Consider the following 19,338-nt stretch of genomic DNA (forward strand, 5'->3'; position numbering starts at 1 on the left):
CAAGAGAAGGGTTTTCCTGCACGGAGTTCACCCTCTGATATAGGGTTGGAGGGATGGGGAGGGGGAGAGGAGGAGGCACAAACGCAGCAGCAGATCTCTGGATCAGAGCTGGAAACACAGAAGCCAATGTGGATGTTGGAGGTGCAGAGTCCTCTCTTCCAAGCTGTAGCCTCAGAATAGTGGAAGGGAAACTACCTGTGGGTATCAGTTTTTGCACATAGAATGCCACTTGCTGGGTTTGGATATTGATGTTCTCTGTTCTTTAGACTCATCCAACATTATGCAGTATTTCCCAATTGTGGGGTCAGTTATGTGGTTTTACAGAGCAGAAATGCTCTGTTATGCGGATTTTTAAAAGCCCCTATTAACAGATGTCAATATAACTTTAAAAAAATAATAACGTAAAACATTCAGATTTAGAACTTGATCTGGGATAATATTAAGCATGTTCTTATCATACAAGGCTTGTTTTCAAATCCTAGCCATGTAAGCCTAGTTACTAAGCAGTAGAGGATATTATAGGATTATATAAGAGAATGTAGCTACAATTAACTGTCCTCTTAATTATCTAATACATATGGAAACTTATTCCAGAGAGATGTCATAGAATGATATTTACATCAACATGGGATCAGTGAATTGTAAAATTTACAGTTAAAGTCATGAGGACTGCAGTGGAATGCAATACAGTTTATTAATTAGTATAACAAATTAGCTTTGTTTTGATGATCCACACTATTTGCAAAAAATAAAATAACTTGATTAAAATCAATGTTGAAAGAATGGAAATGAATTATTTAGGGGATGATAACTTTATTTATATTTTCATTATTTAATTTTAAAACCCTCAAGGTGGTTAACAAAAAATTAAATTACATCACTCTGTTCTGAAGTGATATGGAACACATTGGTCCAAATTTGTGGACAAAGATTTCACATCAGTCTGCCTGGAGAAAGTCACCTTCTGAACTTGAAACCCCCTTCCCCCAACTCCATGTGTATGTATGAATCTCTGTAGTTATTTACTGGTAAAGGAAGAACATTCTGCAGGTACCCAGGAGAAATTCAGTTCCTCTTACTTATTTCCCAGTCTATAGCTCTGGTACTGGAAACAGATGCTATGGTGGCAAGCTGGCTAGTAGATGAGGTTGGCAGAGCATGCCACCACAGTGAGCCAGCCCACTAGCCTTAGAGGCCAGTATTGGAGAGAGGCAGTAGAAGCTGGTCAATTAGGATGAATGGGAAACTGCTCCATGAACCCCAGTCTGTCCTTGGCCAACTTCCACTTGCCTCCCTTCTTACTTTCAGCCAGTTCCTGGGATGGCAATTGTCTGTCAATGCTTCTGGCTCTGTCCCTGCCCCTGCCCCTCCCCACCAGTCTCATGGGCACCAGCTACCACTGCAGAGCAATGATATCATCATGCTTGTCTCTAAAGGCTGCCATGTAAGCCTATCATGGTGGAACCCATACATTCCACTGGTCCCCTTCTCCATAACCTTGTCCCAGCAGCAGCCAAAAGTATGCACCCATATTGATGCTTGATCATCTGTAGGCTGGTGGAGAAATAAATGGTCCAGGTGGGAAGCCATACATCCAATTCCTCCCAGACCTCCCCAATTCATGGTATCTAGATAAGCCATACAATATGGGTAGCCAGATACTCTTCAGTTCAAAATATAATCACATAGTCTGAAATGGATGTTAAGCCTGCATCGTGCTGCAATGTTAAAATTTGAAATCAAGTAAACATGATTGCTTGGACATGAATAGAAATATCTCCCCAAGCCCATTGTGATCTTGTGTGTGTGTGTGTGTGTGTGTGTGTGTGTAACTGTATAAGGCATTTCATGTTTTGGTTCTTGAGGATTGTTTTTAGCAATGACTTTTGGCCGAAAACTGGAACCAGGACTAAACTGCGAACAGCTCTCGGTCTGCATCCAAAGGGAAATACTGAATTGCATGGGTTGAACTGCTACACGTTTATTTTTGTTTAGATTCAAGACATTTTCACAAAAATGTATATATCTTCAACAAAGTGCAATACTGCAGGGAACTGCCCATTCCATAAAGGACGTTATGGAAGGCAAGAGTGGCAGAATTCGAGAGATGCAAGGCAAAAATAATAATAAAAAGAGAAAGAGAATCCATACTGATTAAACCAGAACAAACAAATACCCTGCTCAGCATCTATGTTTTCAATTTATAGTGAATTCCACTTCTAACGGATAATTTTGTTTTGTTTTAAAGAAGGCAAAAAAAGGCAAAAAAATAATAATATCTCTATGAATACAGTCCCAGAAAAAAGTGGCTTTCCATCGGTGATCACCTGTGTGCCGGTGGAGGTAACAGGATGGAGCTGTGATTGACAGGATGGCAGTGACTACGACAAGTGTGCTTCAATGCGAAGCCAATGGAGTCCTTGCCGAACGTAACGGACCAGGTGGGTCATACTGCTGTGTTGCGATAATGGAGCTATCACCAAGTCCAGCTCTGTGAAGAACTCTGCAAAATTAAAAATAAATAAATAATGAAGTGGACTCATTCCCTTCCCATTTCTGGGATAACTGAACAAATGCATTCACAAAGCATTATGATTATTTATTAAATCTGTACACCACCCTTCTTCCAAAGATCACAGGGCAGTTTACAACATAAAAATACAAAAGGAGAATACAAAATCCACAATAAAACAAAAACAAACCAATGTTAGCTGTGTCCACTAACTTTAATGGGTCTCCTCTGAGTAAACTAGCATCAATGCTTTTTTTCCAGTGTATCAGTCATGATTTTCAGAACTGAGCGGGCTACACTTTTAAGGAGTCAAGAGATGGGACTTATTAGAGTAACAAAGGTGGCTTGTTACAAAATATGCGAATTGGGATTTTCAGCAGCTGATTATTTCTGCACCTAGCTTTAGGAATAATAATAGCTGGTTATGGTTTCTCTCTACTGGCTGAGCACCTGAGCTGCTTCGACTGAATTCCAAGCAGAATTGCTTGCGGGGGAAGAGAACCTGATGATCTTTTAACAAATACATATGTACAACCAATATATCAAAATAAAATAATAATAATTATTATTATCAACACCAAGGAAACAAATAAAAGGAAAACAAGTTATGCATTTGACTAGGAAGTTGCAATTCTCACATTCCTCGCCTCATTTCTAACTTGCCATTCCAATCACCACATGTAAGCATATATGCAATCTCATGTTGCTTTACTTAGCACCAGTGAGAGGGAGTGGCTGCTCTTTGCTTGCCTCCTGGTCCAGCCGTTACAGGTTGGTGCAAATGCACCAGTGGAACCAAGCCAGCTCTGTTGTCTGTGTGTTTATTCTGTGCCAATCTCCTGTCACCTCTCCCTCCAGGTAAGCTGCTGTGATGCCTTTGGCAGGAGACCAGGTAAGTGCTTGCCCCTCTTCTCCAGCAGCTGCCCCTCTTAGCATAAGTCAGCCTTCCTCAACCAGATGCCTTTCAGATGCTTTGGAATGCTGTTCCCATCAGCCCCAGTCAAAATATCTAGAGGGAACCAAGTTGAGGAACACCAGCACAGATGCACTGGGAATCTACATTAGTTTGCTAGCTCAAATAAATTTTATTGGTTTTTAGGGAGTGTCAAAAATGCAGAAGGGGATTAACCACTCATCGTGATTTGTTATCATTCCAAAGTTGTCTGAACCATTTCCAACCTGGTTTGAATGACACAACATGGTAAACCACAGCCAATGTATGAATGGTTACAAGGTGTAACCTGGGTTGACTCCCACCTTTTGCCTTACACACACACACACACACACACACACACTTTGCAAAATATGTGCCCTGAAATGCAGGTGAATTGCAGCAATGACTTTAAAAAATAAATATATTGCAAGCTGCTGTGGAAATGTGGCAGACCAAATACTAAAATTAGAAAAAACGAGAAGCTGAAATTGGCTGATCCACCTTCCCTACGAGAGTGTGAACCTGGGACCTTCTTTAGGCAAAGGTTGTGCTCTATCACCGAGTTACAGTCGGTTGCTGCTTTCCAACTCCAAACATCAGTCATGCTCCTGCAGCTCCCTTCAAAGGAGCATCAGCCATCCATATTTTTTCCCTCACCTACGCTTGTCAGTGTCAACAACAGTGAAGAGCCTGCTTTAATCTGAATCCACTAGATGAGTCATGGACTCAAGGCAAACAGAACGACCTGGCTTTCAGCAAATTTGTCGTAAGAGCCAGCTCCACATGAACACCATTAGTGTTGTAGATGCAATGTCCCCCCTCACCCCACAAAAATTGACTTTTAAGCAAGCTGGAAAAGGCCAAAGCTGAGATATCATTCAGTCTCAAATGTGGACCTCATTTGCTCAGCTCCCACTTGTCGGTACTTGGAACTCAGCATTCACACAGCCCAGCTGTACCTAATTATGTTTGTCAGAAGAGTCCTTCAAATGTCACTTTCGCATTTTGTTCCCTACTACAAAATAAATGTATAGAGCACCAATTATGGATAACCAACTTTAGTCATACTCAATCTGTTGAAATCAATGGACTGACTCAGTGCTATTTTTATGGAAAAAGAGGTGCCAGAACTCACTACAAATGTTTCCCCTTGTTCTCTTATAATGGCAATGGTGCCCACCTGAAGAGGTGCTCAGTTCTGGCTGATAGAAAGCCCTGGGCTTACTTAAGTCCATTTCTTTCAGTGGGTCTACTTTGAGTATGGTCACCTGCACAACCTTCTTGAAAGGTGGTACAGGCAACTCTCAGCTTACGTAGGGGTTATGTTCTGGATACAGCGAGTAAAGTCAAGATTGTGTATAGCAAAACACATTGGATTCAATGGCGGGTGAGAGTGCCCAAGTCTCCCCCTCCCCCTCAAAAAATTTTAAGATTTTTTTTTTGCAAGTGTGTAAAGCTGAATGTGAGCAGGTTACATGTGTATAAGTTGCAAGTTACCTTCACAGAAATGTATTAAATAGAAATAGGTAAGGGGCCCACCAGATGGTGCCTTTTTTTACAGCTCCCCCAACTTGGAACTGGTTCTCATGAGGACTAGAAACCTCCTTTCATTTAAACAAAAGAAAGGGAAGTGGACTTTCTCTGGTTCTCACATATAGGGTCTTGGGAAAGAATGTAATAAGCAACCAACACCAGGGACATTCACATTCTTTAGATCAGAGAAAGCATGGAAATAGTGTGAGGCACCTTTGTTTTCTCTCGCCAGCTTGTCAGCCATGTCCCAGTGCTCATAGCTTCGCAGGATGTTGTTGGTGATGTTGACATGGCTGGCCGCCATTTGGTGGATGCGCTGGGGAATGCTTACGTTCCCTGACGAGGAGGATCCTGAAGCACCCATGGCATTCCCAACTGAGCCAATGGGCGATGGGCTCAGAGACACGGGAGATGGTGTTCCTGTGCTCCTGGGAAAAGGGAAAGAGAATAACGTTCTACCTTACGGGAAATATCCTAGTTGTTGACTTGGGCAGAGTTTGCTGAAACGCTTTGTGTTAGGCTGATCTATTAAGATAAACGAGGCACCTCTGTCCCATCAGTCTGCCTTCAGCCACTTGAAACTTGCCCTTTGAAGGAACATATGCCAAGGCCCTCGCAGGATGCCGGCCAGCCAACTGAACAAGGCAGTTACAACACAGATCAAGGAATATGCGCCACCAGCGATGGTCTGTACAATCTCTGTGACCAAATATGAATTTGCCTTGTTGCCATGGGAACCTCAGGGAAGAAGATTTCTTCCTCCCCCGCCCCAATGAAAGCAGTGGGGGCTTCCCCACTTTTAGCTTAGCACTCTAGCATGAAACCAACAGCAAAGGAAAGGCAGAATGCAAACAAGCCTTTAGCTGCAGGTTCTTCCCGATGTAAGGAATGGAGGCTGGACTCTTTCAACTCTGCTGGGCTATGGTCTTAACACTCATTCCTTCCCCTGCTTGTTTGTAACAGAGAATGCTAAGCACCTCACCAGACTACAATTTCAAGGATTCATTGGGATAAGACATGGCAGAAGCTGACATAAGACTAAATTTGTCCATCTAGCCCAGTTATTGCTGGGACGGAGAACTTTTGACCCTCCTTATGTTGTGGGGCTCCAAGTCCCATCAGCCTCAGCCGACATGGCTGATGGTCAGGGATGATGGGTGTTGTAGTCAGACAACTTCTGGAGGGCTGAAGGATTTCAGGCAAAGTTCCAAGGAGAGAATTTTGGTAACTGGGGATGACTGAAAACAACATACATACATTTAAAAAACCCTATTCATGCTATGAACATTATTTTCAGATTGCTGAGTTAAGAAAAAGAATCAAGTTAATCAAGCCATGCAACTCCCAAGATTCCCAACATAAATTCATCGTGAGCTGTTAAGGCTGTGGCTAATTTGCATATCGTATTAACATCATTACAATGCTTGACAATTAATCTGCTGGTTCCCCTGCTCACAACACCACTGTTAGTATCTGTCTATTCCTAATATTAAAAAATAGTGCTTCTCCCCAAAGCCACAGCCTACATCTCAAAGCTGCTGTATAAGCTGATAGTATTATTACTATTTTATTTTGAGAAATTATCCTAGCAATGCACTAACATTATTGTATAATGTTGCAAATGGACAGTTCTAAAGTTATTTACACACAATGAGAAACACTTTTGCTTCATTTTTGTAGGGTCGGTACCCCCAGTTGCAACTTCAGCTTACCTAGAATTAAACAAACTGGGTATAGATTTTGCAGTAAGGTTGCAGGAAAAATGTGTGTGTGTATGTGTGTGTGTGTGTGTGTGTGTGTGTGTGTGTGTGTGTGTTGGGGGGTGGTAGGTAGAAATTGTCACCATTTTGCAGGGAACAGCAGAAATAAATATATTCCATAGCTGCAATGATTTTCCAACCTGCTGTTAGAAAAACTCAATATGCATTATTGGCTTACTATCAAAGCAATTGTTGGAATGAACTAGGAATATTTGCTACAAAATCCAGCCCCTCTGCATAGTAAACAATGCACCATTTTGGAAAGCTCCCTATACGGTAAGGGCCATAGCTCAGTGGAAGAGCATCTGCACTGCAAGTCTAAGTTCCCAAGTTCAGTCCCCTGTATTTCTAGATAGTGCTGGGAGAGTCTCTTGCCCAAAATCCTGCAGAGCAAATGCCAGTCAGTACATAGACAATACTGAGCTGGATGGAGCGATGGTTTGACTCAGCATAAGGCAGCTTCCTATGTCCCTAAAGAACACTGGGGTAAGCACAACTAAAAATACTTCTATAGAAGCCCTTAAGAACTTCTGTGGCGGCTTGTTTCTGTTTGGCACCGATGCATCTGGGCTGTGTTTTACAAGAAGCTGTGCTTTAAGTTACCTACTTAGAGCTAAGCTAATGCTCTCATATGGATTTTCTTCTAATTCTAACACCAGCAATTAGGAAACATCTGCTGGCTGAAAGCCCCACTGTGGGGCCTGCCCTTGCAGTGTTGTGCACTCAAAGAGAGCTCAATAAATTCTGGTTTCTGGGAATACAATTAACACCCTAAACGTAAACATTTGGGGGCATATGCAAAATCCCAAACATCTGTGCAACACAGCCATGACTTCAATACTGTCTACTGTTAATTGTTTGTTTTGGTTTAGATATAATAGGTTTTATTGTCATGGTTTCCCCCAAAATGACTTGGAATTTGGTGCGGATACTGAGAATTTCTGGTTAGAATTCTTTACCGCTCCCCCTTTATAGAATTACAATCCCCACATTTCTCTATGACAGGTGTGGAGAACCTTTCCAGCCTAGGGACTACATTCCTTAAGAATCATAGAAACCTTGAGTAGGAAGGGACCCCAAGGGACATCTAGTCCAACCCCCTCCAATGCAGGAATCCCTTTGCCCAACAGTCTCATGTGCTACCAAATGAGCTAAGCAACCTTCTGGGGAATCATCTGCAAACAAAGCATATGTGCTAACGCTTAGCTGCAGTTGTCTAGTGCATGGGCATGGGGGGCAGCTGCCACCCCAACAATAGGAATACTTAACTGACTACGTTGGTTCTGCCCCCCCTAACAAAAGTCCTGCTGCCCCCAACAAAAGTCCTGGCTACACCCATGGTCTAGTGGCAAATTCAGAAGTTCAGGGTTCTGTCATTACAGTTATATATATATATATATATATATATATATATATATATATATATATATATAACCTAGGGTTACATTGCAACCATCAATGCAGATCTCAATGTGATTCAGCTAGGTCTGTTGTTTTCTGTGCACATACATGGGCAAATTATTTGGAGTGCTCCAATATCTTGAGTGATTTAAGTTGTGTGTTCCATAAAGTTGCATTCTACGTAACAAAACTTGCACACCATTCTCTTGAAATGGAAGCCCCCCTGTGTTTTAAGTGTTCCTAAATGCTTAGCTCTGGAGCATGCAGTGGCTAAACAATACCCCTTTGATGTTGACTGGCAGCTCTGCTGCAGAAATAGAAATGGGTCTTCAACCCTCTGTGACCCCAGACCACTTAGCTGTGGTCCCTTCTCCACTGTGTCTTCTGTAACACTCCTAGTTGGATGCTACTCTGCTTAACTAGGAACAAGGAAAATCTTTCATATACACAGAAGACCAGTCCATCAATGACTGAAAAATAACAACCAATTCACGCCATGTATTAGTTCTTTTCTGTTCACAAGCAGCACCTGCCCTGCACAACGTGCGACTCACGAAATCAAATGGCAAGGAATCAACAAGGCTGGTTAGTGACAACTCTTCCCGTTTCTGTCCCAGCCGGACAACAGTAAGGAAGGTTTTATTAAGCTCCTGCTTGGGCAATACCTGATGGGCTATTGGTTCAGTTCAGTTTGGTGGGTCTCAAGGTACACAGGCCTGGTCCACAGCACGTACATGAGTTAGAAATGCATGCCTGATTGATACTATATTGGTTGCAGATTTGTTACCACACAAAGTTCAATGGCCTACTGTTGGTATATAAAGCCCTTAAGAAGCTTGAGACCACTTTACTTGTAGGATCACCTTACTCTGTATGTGCCCACTCAGCCAATTTGCTGTAAGAAATAATTTGTTTCTGACACTTTGGAAGGAACTCCCTGCCTATTGATATCAGGTGGGTGCCCAGTTATTTAGAATGTTGGTGCTAGTTTTAATCTGTTTTTACGTCCACTGTTAGATTATTGTTGTCTTCTTAAAAAAACAAAACAAACCACCCTCAATTTAGATGTGTATGAGTTTTATTAAATAAAATAAAGCTGCTTTAGTGTTAACATAAGGGTCCAGTTAAACGGTTGAGTAAGTGCATTCATGTATTCACCACTATTATGCTTCCAGTTTTATTAAACAGCACTTACCATTTATCAATGAAATATTCATTGGCCTTTCATTACTGAACAAATCTTTTTTTGGGGGGTGGGGCTGGAATCATTGCCCTGGAGATTAACTATTTTGGCATCCTGGAACATCATGATACTTCCTACTCAATTAACAGCTCTTTTATGTTCCTCATTTGGCTTTAAAAACCACACTGATGAAGAGAGTGGGATCGATCAATCCACACAAGGTTTCTCCTTGTTCTGCATGTCAAACCGTAACTCATGCCAAACTGTAACTCATGCAACATTTCATCATAATATAACAACTTATCGTCATCAACAAATAAAGCCCTCACCCCTCTATCCCATTTAACTGGTCGTTTCCACAAGGAGAGAATACTCACTTTCCATTGCCTCCCCAAGGAGAAGGGGCCTGTGAAACTTTGGAACAATTCTGTAAGAAAAGAAAGAAAGAAACAGGTCTTTGTTCACTCAGCAGCAGACACAAAGGAAGATTTACACTGCATTAATATTGATCAGCGCAAAGGAAGGTATTACCTACTTCAGTAGCAAAGCAGAAGGTTATATATATATATATATATATATATATATATATATATATATATATATATATATATATACTGTATATCTAACCATACCAGCATAATAATCCCTTTTAAACTAAAATAAAGGGTGGGAGGAAAACCCGCAGGTTGGAAAATTAGTGGGCTCTAACTAAGACGATAAGTCAATGGAAGATGCTATATACCAGAACTCCAGAATAAATCAAGCACCTTTTGTGAAGGTGGTTTAATTGTCTTTATCTAAAATTCCTTCTGCAAAGGATGTTTTCCACCTTGCAAGGGAAATCAGCAAACTTTACATCTGGACACAAAAGCTCAGGGTGATAACTTGAAATGAGGAGAAATTGCATCTCATAATTGAAAAAAATATTTGTAAACTTGCACTGAAGACTGGTCTTGCTTATATTGGTAGGCCTGGCCTTTTTTGGCTCAAGCTGCCAATATCTGTGCATGTGTCCATGTTACAGTATTTAATTAGCATAAAAATACATATAAATCTGTGAATGCCCAGATATATTATGAACGTCAGCAGCGGTTGCTTACACACTAGGAACCTTTAGCATTGCCAAGAGATTGCTACTCTACAGGGAGGCAGGAAATGACATTTAAATGATGTTTCCACGTGGCATCAAATTTAGCATATATTTCTCATGAGCCCATTATCTAACTTCAATAATATTTACTCAGAAGGAAGTCCCATTTAGCAAAGGACTTGCAACTAATTAAAGGTGGAAGAGTCATAGTAAAAGAAAAGGGCAAGGAGGAAGCTGAGAACTGATGAGCCATTTGCAGGAAGAAGCCTCAATAGTACTTTGCTAATCTATGGTGAGCTTCAGGGTGTGTGTGAGGGAAATTCACTACACCTTGGGGCTGAAAACCCCCCACCATGGTTTAATACTACTACACAAATGAGTAGAATTACTCTCAGGTTTGCTTGCTCCACTTTCCCCCCCATCTGGTGTAGCCAGGAGGATGAAATAATAAGCATTCACTTCCATAATTTATTGTAACAAGTCAAGAAGATGATGTGGTTTATGACCCTGGCTTGTTGAACCAGAGTATCTCCAGTTCAGATTACAGGTAGGTAGCTGTGTTAGTCTGCCATAGTCAAAACAAAATAAAAAATAAAAAAAATTCCTTCCAGTAGCACCTTAGAGACCAACTAAGTTTGTTCTTGGTATGAGCTTAAGTGTGCATGCACACTTCTTCAGATACATCCAGTTCAGATGTAACAATAAACTCTGATTAGTTTAAAGCAGGCCCCCAACCTCTCCTCATAGCAATGCTAGTGTAGGAGAGGGGAGTGGGAACTGCAAAACCCAAAGTCTCACTGTTGCTTATGCTCTGAAAGCCAAAACTTCAAAGCAGGCTAGTGTTCAAAAACACCATAAGAATTAAGTGGATGAAAATTTTCATTCCAAATAAAGCAGGCAATGTGGAAGCAACCACACGTCTTAATTGGCCCATTAGCATTATGTCCAATGACGGGGAGGGGACATAAACCAGTAAATGCTGCAATTCACAAAATTCATATGCGATTGTTAATGTACACACATGAATATCAATACTGAGGATATTAAATGTAACATGCACAGGTGCTGCGATTGCCCCTCATACTGTTATGGGCTGACATTTACCACATGGGGCTTTTCACATGCTTACAGAAACAACATGGTCGGCTTACATAAGTAGTTGCCATGTGCAAACCTGTTGCCCATCTAGAGTCAACCCTGGCGCAACCTGTGGTTTTCTGTGTGGCACTCAGTAAGAGAAACAAACTGATGCTTACCTTAAAGTATTCCATAAGAGATCTGGAGTACTTCATAGCATTCTCCCTCTTTAGTTTAAACATTCTCTGGTAGAGAAGGGATAAGCATCGGTAGCTGTGTACAAGTTTGGGGAAAAACACATTTCTTCTGTTTAATGAAATTGCAAACTGTAAACACAATCCAGTCCAAATTAAGCAGACCCAGAATCCTATGTCCTCATTCCCCATCAGACTGTCAGTTGCCCCTACCATGGTGAAGCTGCAATTATCTCACAATTATTTTAATGAGCTTCAAATCTGTAAAACCAAAAAAATAAAATAAAAAAAATACATGTGCATCAGTCTGAAGTGCAACTGATACAAGTGGGAGAGACTGAGGCTGCAATCCTAACTCCATTAACTTGAGAGTAAGTCCCACTCAATTCAACAGCACTTACTCTTGAATAGACATGTTGGAATTGTGCTGTTAAGTACATGCGTAATTCTCATTTCAATAAATGAGGATTCATAGAACCATAGAATTGTAGAGTTGAAAGGGACTCAGGGTCATCTGGCACAACTCCCTGCAATGCAAGAATCTCAACACACTGTCCCTCATCCAATGTGCAACCATACCGGACCCTGCTTAGCTTTGCAAATGTGTAAGCAGTTTTATTGCTGCATAAGTGCATAGGTTTGGCTGGATCATTTGCTCTACATATTATCCTTTCTCTCCTACAAGGAGTTCAGGGCAGTGCACATGGCCTTTTGTGACTATCCTCACAACAAGCCTGTGAATTATGTGTGTGGTGGTGGTGGGAGCACAACAGGACTACTAATTGAGTTTCATGGCTGAGTAAGGATTTGAACCTAGCTCTCTCGCCAAGCATAGCTCAGCACTCTAGTCACTTCACCACCATTTTGTTGCCGCTTTCCCTTTGGGTCCAGTCCTCAACCCCCCTTAGAGTGGGAACTTTCCCCCCTATGAAGGTCTGTTGACTCAAAGCGGGGGGGGGGGGGGAGCAACTGCTCAGTATTCTCAGTGGAAAGGTTACGTTAAGTAATATGTTTGAATGTTGAATGTGCAAGTGTATGTCTATTGTCAATGGATAAAACAAACACCATTAGATGTACTGTTGGATAAGTGTTTGATGGTTATTGTATTTGCATTTGTTTAAAAACCACACACACACACACACACAATGAAATTGTGTAAAAGGCCACATGAGAAACAAGTCAACGGCAACATGCAACCCTTGGGACACAGGTCCCTCTCCGCATGGCCACAGGGAGGGAGGGAGGGAGAGAGAGCAAGTTGAGTGAAGGTTGCCTTTCTTTGAACCTTTGAGCCTTGTTCACGTTCCTAAACAATGAGAAGGACTGTGGACTCTCCCATTGGGTGAGGACCCTCGGCAGCTGCCCAACAATATTTACCCTGCTGTTATATCTAAGTTGTCTAAACCAGGGCTGAGGAAGAGAACTCACCATAGAACTGCCAGTTTCTTGTCTCCATCTGTGGCTGTAGAGCAAGTGAAGTTCTTCAGTCTCAAGGCGTACCTTTAGTGGAGAGAGATTTAAGGGGAGAGAGGGGGGGGGAGGAGAAGAAGAAGAAGAGGGATGAAATACTGAGTGTCAGCAAGGATGCTTCGAGAAAAATGAGTGAGTCAAGCCACTGGTCCACCTAGTCCTGGAGTGTTCTAATCCCCTTAGGAATTCAAAGACAGAGATCTTTCCAGGTCTAAGCTCCTCAAGTCCTTTCAAACTTAGGGAGACTAAATCTTCAAGCCTAGCATGTGGGCAATGAACTCTCAAACAAAACAACTGTGTGGAGTGCATCAGCTGTGACACTGAACTGCAGGAGGGGGGCCCTTGCTGCTCAACTGTTTCCTGCCCTGGATTGCAAGTAATAAAGTTGGGCAATTTCCTTTCCTTTCCTTCTCCCCCTCCCCTCCTTCCCCGATGAAAGTGTTCCTCCCCACCCGCAACATTCCGCACACTTAAGCCTTCTGAAAATCAAATCATCATAGAAAACCATTGTTCTGAGCCTTAATACAATTTCACAGGTACTTGTGTTAGAGTAAGTAATAGAGTTCAGTGTTGCGTAAGGAGGTTTTAAGGTATCCGGGCGGTCTCATTTACAAGGGAGTAATGGAGTGCAGGAGAAATGCACTGCTTTTACCGCACTGGATCACTGCCGCCCCTGTCGTCATCACCATTATGTGCTTCATATATAAAGGACCCTTTTAGTTCAGCGCTTTCTTTCTTCATGTTCTTCCTCCCCTGCCCCTTCTTGTGCTTTACGACAGCTTCTGTCATACTTGGTGGGTCAGGCCAAATTAAGGTTTCGTATCCTTTGAGGATGTGCAGTCTTAAAAAGGAAGGGATTTAAAGATACAATTAGTCTAAACAGCCTTGGCAGCCGTATTTCTGGCATCCTGAGTCACTGTGATGTGTTGCTCATTCTCACAAATCAATGTCATCTGCGTGCATCTGAGCCTCTGAATAGCTATAATTAGCAAAATGGATTTAAAAAAAAGAACCCCCAAAGGTCTGCTGGGAGGGAACACAGCAGGAAGAGACAAGGGACACCACTTGCTTGCACTGTATGTTCCAGCTCTGACAAATCTCTCTCTCTCTCTCCCTCCCTCTCTCCCCCCAAGGTAAAATTGTATGTGAGGGTAACAGACCCATGGCTTTAAAATGTTATGTGCACCAATCATATGAACATAAGAAAAGCTGCTGGATCAGGCCAATGGCCCATCTAGTCCAGCATCTTGTTCTCATGGTGGCGAGCTAGCTGCCTATGTGGAGTCTGAGCATAACAGTACTCTTCCCACTCGCGATCCCCAGCACCTTGCAGAGTGCCACTGCCTTTAATAGTGCAGGTAGGACACAGCCTAAGTGGCTCCCTCCCACAGTGGAAAAAAGGGCTGTTTTAAATATCAGAAAAGGTGCACGTGGTGCTTAACACCTCTGTGCCCACAGATTACCTCCCCACACCTGTTTCTCTGAACACTTCCAACAGCTAGGATAGCACCTGGCATTGGAGCTCAGATAATGAAATGCAACATGAAGCGAGGGGGGAAGCTGTGAACAGGGGTGAGGTTCAGCCCATCCAATGGATAGGTCTGGTTTAGTTGTGTTTTAGTATGTGATCATTCTGCTGCTCTGAAACCTCCTTTGTGATCTCCCCTTTCTGTTTAAACCAGAGCTGCATGCAAATACACATTCTGAAATATTTACAAGGCATATTATTTCCCCAAAGATAACAGCTTCTTTTCAAATCCGGTACATTTCTGCTATGTAAACAAATACTCATTCATAATGCAAAGCATGTACTATTTCCTCACTGATGCTTCCCTGACATTGAATTCTTTCATGTTATAAATATACGTTTCTAAGGGGAAATCCCACAACTGCTAGGGAAAGTTGGTTCATATGCTGCGTGCACAATGCTTGCTCCTGTACATTTGGGTTGACACCTGACTTTTTGATGGCTTGCATGTGCAGATGAATGGCCGTTGCACACATTGCTCCACAGACATCACCTCTTATAGTCTCAAACACAACCTATTTCAGTGGAATCAATTCAGATGCCAGCTAGCTTGTTAGGAAGCAACTCTGCTCCCTTAGTCCTTCACATGCATTGCAGGGGATACACAAAATCAAAGAATTGTAGAGTTGGTTGTACTGCACAACCCTTGTGGTCCCTTTCCAACTCTACAATTCTTTGATTCTATGGTCAAACCATGGTTTGCCCATTGCAAACCATGACAAACCATGTGAGGGGCTCATGAGCCTCCTCCTCCTCTACTGGTTCAAGATAAACATGGTTGATATTCCCTTATAGGGCAATATATAGTGGTGGCAAACCATAGTTCACCTCCACATCAGCACTGTAGTTCAAAACAAGGCCAAGGTCCTTGATACAGAATCTACTTGAAATTCAACAGGCAAAATAAAATAATTTCAATCCAGAGAATGGTTATGATCCTCCCTCCTTTGATTTTGGTGCCTATATAAGGCCCACCAATCTGCAGCGTTGGATTGCTCAGTCTATTTCTGGTTTGTGTCAATTTCAAAATGTTCATCCATCAGTCCATGTTTGCATTAATATGCATTTTTTTTTAAAATCCATGTGAAAATTCTTATTTAAATAAACATTTTATTACAAAATGCATATTTAAATAGCAGTTTGTCTCAGTGCACACATTTCTAAACTTTTACACACTCCTTTTGTTTTACACATTTTGATATGGCTTTAGAGCTGAAGGCTGGATTGCATAATCTGGAGAAGTGTGAAATCCAAAGGGTAACTTCATTCCAATCTGCACATTGGTGTGGGAGGTGCAAATCAGATCTGTTCACAGATCTGTGGACTGAACAAAGATTCTCCTCCATCCCTATCTATCCTTTGAGGCCTTTGGATCTGGCCAAACTTTGCCAACCTGGAGGTTTATGGCTACTGTTGCTTATTTTTATATAGATAATGATCCATAGCTATTTTTAAGTTATGTTCTGAGCTGCCTTAAGCATTATGGAAAAGCAGGCTAGCCATATTTCCCATAAAACAAGTAAATAAATAAATGGCAACAGTTTTAATACCTGCCATGTTTCAGCTGCTATTAAAAAGTGTTCCCATATTAAGTGAGAGTTGTTGCAGCAAAGGAAATTGAATTGAAAACTGCTCTGGGGCAGAACCTATTAATAACTCCAGGATCTTCAAGGAAATCTCATATTTACCAGCCCATAAATAGAACTGGGTTAACTGATCAATAGATCTATGTTTATCTCTGTCAAGTTGAATTTAGCCAAAGACTGCTGATTACAACCACTACATGGGAAAGATCCTGCAAACTCCTTTTGAAATGAAGGCATATAGTCTTTGAAATTTAGCATGCACATAAGATAATACCCTCTCGGTTGGATTCAGACTAAGGGCTCACCCACGCTTCTGTTTGTACTGTGATTTCTAGACATCATCCTATTCACTCTGATCACTGATTGCCTTTTTGTAAAGAAGGAATGTTTCCCTCCCCTGCCAAACCCATTTGACTCCCATGAAACAGCAACCACTGGAAACTGAAGCTAACAAAAAATTGGCATGCTTCTCTCAGCCAGTAATACACATCTATGCAAGTAAAAAAAATTTTTTGTGTGTGTATGTGTGCATATACATGCAAAACAGGGGCTCAAAAGCTGAAACGAACTGCCAAATTTCATTCTGGAACAATTTTTAACAGCCAAATTACAAACCTCTGGAAAACAGGGTTTAAAACAGAGATCCCAGTGGGCTCCCTTTAATGTCTGGAATGATAAAACTATCCCTTTTAAAAGACAAGTGTCACTGCCAAATGGTGAAATTACTATGCTTTACTTCCACCCACTACATTTCAATTTTAATTTTATGAATATTGCAAATTATATAACACACACATTATAACCTCTAACGGGGCTAATTTATAAGAGCAGTGTCCATCAATTATAAATTTTCTGTGACATTAATAAAATGGCAAGAAGAACTAATTATGATGACTTCTGAGATGAAGATGCCTTGGACTAATCATTAATGAGGTCGAAATGATACTTTTAAAAAGCGTAGCAAGTTCTAATTATGAGTGAAATGAGATTATGAGAATGATCACAGGAAAGCCATTAACCTGATGAGTTCCACAGTCTCGGAGTACATAGTGTATGGAGATTTCGCCTCTAATGGATCGCGCTCCATAGCATTGCCGCACTCGATGAAAGAAAGGGCAGCGTCAGCATAATTCACCGCTTTGCCAAACTTTTCCATCTGAAAAGGGGGAAGAAGAAGCACATTCAAGATAATGCCACAGGTTTGACTTCGGGATAGACATACACGAGCCCAATGGTTCACACGTTTTTGTCAAAACCAGAGATGGTGAGCTCTTGTAGCGTTTATAGTCCCACTCCAGCAAGGAAGAGCCACAGCCCTATATTTCAGCATCTGTAAGTGGCTTAAATGAATGGTTCTACAGCCATGAGCTTCAAAGGAAGGCTGAAGGTCTTCATTCACAGGTATATCTGCATCAACTGTACACTTCAGCCTTATCCATGCATCCGTAAGTGGCCAAAATGAGCACGATAGCTCTGTCACCCTCTTCCACATTGTCCTCCACCAGTTGGAGGGAGACTGTTTGCAGTGGGAAAGACTCCTCTATTCTTTAACTCTTCCTCCCAAATAGGAAGCAAATGGCAAACCATATCATTTTTTCACCTCCCCGCTGCAAAACCCCCACATTTAAAACATCTGAGAAAAATTTAAAAGTCACGTATCTTCATAGCTGATAATGTTAAGGTTGCCATGAATAGTATTATACCCATCTATGCATAGTTGTTTTTTTAAATTTTCGCTGCTGAAGCAACAGTCAAGTCACAAACCAATGTGAAGCGAAGCCGGGTAAGTACACGAGACACCCAAGGAACACCCATAATGAGGTTGTACTGTAGAAATCATTAATCTCCTTCAAGTTGGTGGCAGCATGTTTGGAAATTGCTATGAAATGGAAGATAGCCACAGGATAAGCCCCTGAAAAACAGTATCTTTCGGCCATCAAATGTTTCAGTGAACAGGACCTTTCTTATTTTTAAAATGCCTGCTGAAGGTGAATGAGGGAGACAGCCATACTTCACCCTTATCTTTCAGGGTTCTAGAATGCGCGGGGAGCTTCTCTGTGTAGCGGAGGCTCCCTTTGAGTAAAACCCTTGAAGGGTAACTGGAACAGCAACAGTGTGTGAAGCTAGCATGCATGCACTCCCTTCTCTCTCCGACATTTACGCCACTTATGAATGCCTGAAGACAGCTTCTGTGTGCAGCTGATGTGGATATACACATGAACAATCATGACTTAATCACCAAGAAAGACTTAATGTACATTTGAAGGGCGGTTTGTTGATTTTGTGCCTCACCTGTGCACCTGCCTCTTTCTACATTAGGATCAGTGAAGCCCTGAGGGGAACCCCTCTTCTGAAGACCCCTCTACTCTCACATTGGGTGGAAATCCCTCACTGGTGCCAATGAAAAGTAATGATGAAGATAAAATTTCCCTCAAGACGAGGGGAGCAAAGTGTTAAATTCCCTCTCCATGCATGCTCTGTTCCCATTATTTATCAACCACCCCAAACTGATGCAATCTGCACTGATTATTTATATAAAAAATACAACCCTCCTAACACTAAGTGCAAAGATGACTCTAATGTCACACCTAGTTTGTCAGAAAGGTGACAGCTACTTGAGGTGACTTGATTGGACATGGAGATAACAAACTGCAGGCATATCCAGGAAAAAAAAGAGGGGGCACGTGATGAGGGCCCTGGCAAGAATAACAGGAGGCTCAGGGATGGGGTAAAAAAATAGGGTCAAATACATATTGTTCCTTAGCCATGATTGATACATGAGAGGTCTGTGATGGTCATGTGAGGCTGCTGTCAAGTTGTTAAATGGTGCTTGTCTCTGCATTCCAGGCAGAGCATAGGGGATATTCAGCAATGCCATGTGATGGGAAAGAGCATCCTCCAGGCAGCAGCATGATGCACGGTGCCTTTTTGCATTAGTGCTGCATGAGAAACAGACTCAATTCTGCCAGACGCAGGTAAAGGGAGCAAGATGAAAGGCTCATCAATATGCTGAGCAAATTGGGCAGTAGGGAGTAGAGCACAAGGTTGGGTAGGGTGGGGTGAACAAACT

General features: G+C 41.9%; 1 protein-coding gene across 4 annotated transcripts in view; it reads right to left on the reverse strand.

The window, feature by feature from the left end:
• Positions 1–1,961: 1,961 nt before the first annotated feature.
• AFF2 (AF4/FMR2 family member 2) overlaps positions 1,962–19,338 on the reverse strand; it is a 384,550-nt gene continuing 367,173 nt past the window's right edge. For 3 of the 4 annotated variants that reach the window (XM_033137049.1, XM_033137048.1, XM_033137051.1), the window contains exons 16-22: positions 17,288–17,424; positions 13,807–13,995; positions 13,113–13,184; positions 11,670–11,763; positions 9,701–9,750; positions 5,193–5,407; positions 1,962–2,503 (exon numbers count right to left, since the gene is read on the reverse strand). In XM_033137049.1, coding sequence (XP_032992940.1) covers positions 2,382–2,503; positions 5,193–5,407; positions 9,701–9,750; positions 11,670–11,763; positions 13,113–13,184; positions 13,807–13,995; positions 17,288–17,424 — 879 coding nt within the window. In that variant the 3' untranslated portion in view covers positions 1,962–2,381. The remainder of the gene's footprint in view (positions 2,504–5,192; positions 5,408–9,700; positions 9,751–11,669; positions 11,764–13,112; positions 13,185–13,806; positions 13,996–17,287; positions 17,425–19,338) is intronic. The other variant, XM_033137050.1, reaches the window with a different exon arrangement.

This window comes from Lacerta agilis, chromosome Z (genome assembly GCF_009819535.1).
Source record: "Lacerta agilis isolate rLacAgi1 chromosome Z, rLacAgi1.pri, whole genome shotgun sequence".
NCBI lineage: Eukaryota > Metazoa > Chordata > Lepidosauria > Squamata > Lacertidae > Lacerta > Lacerta agilis.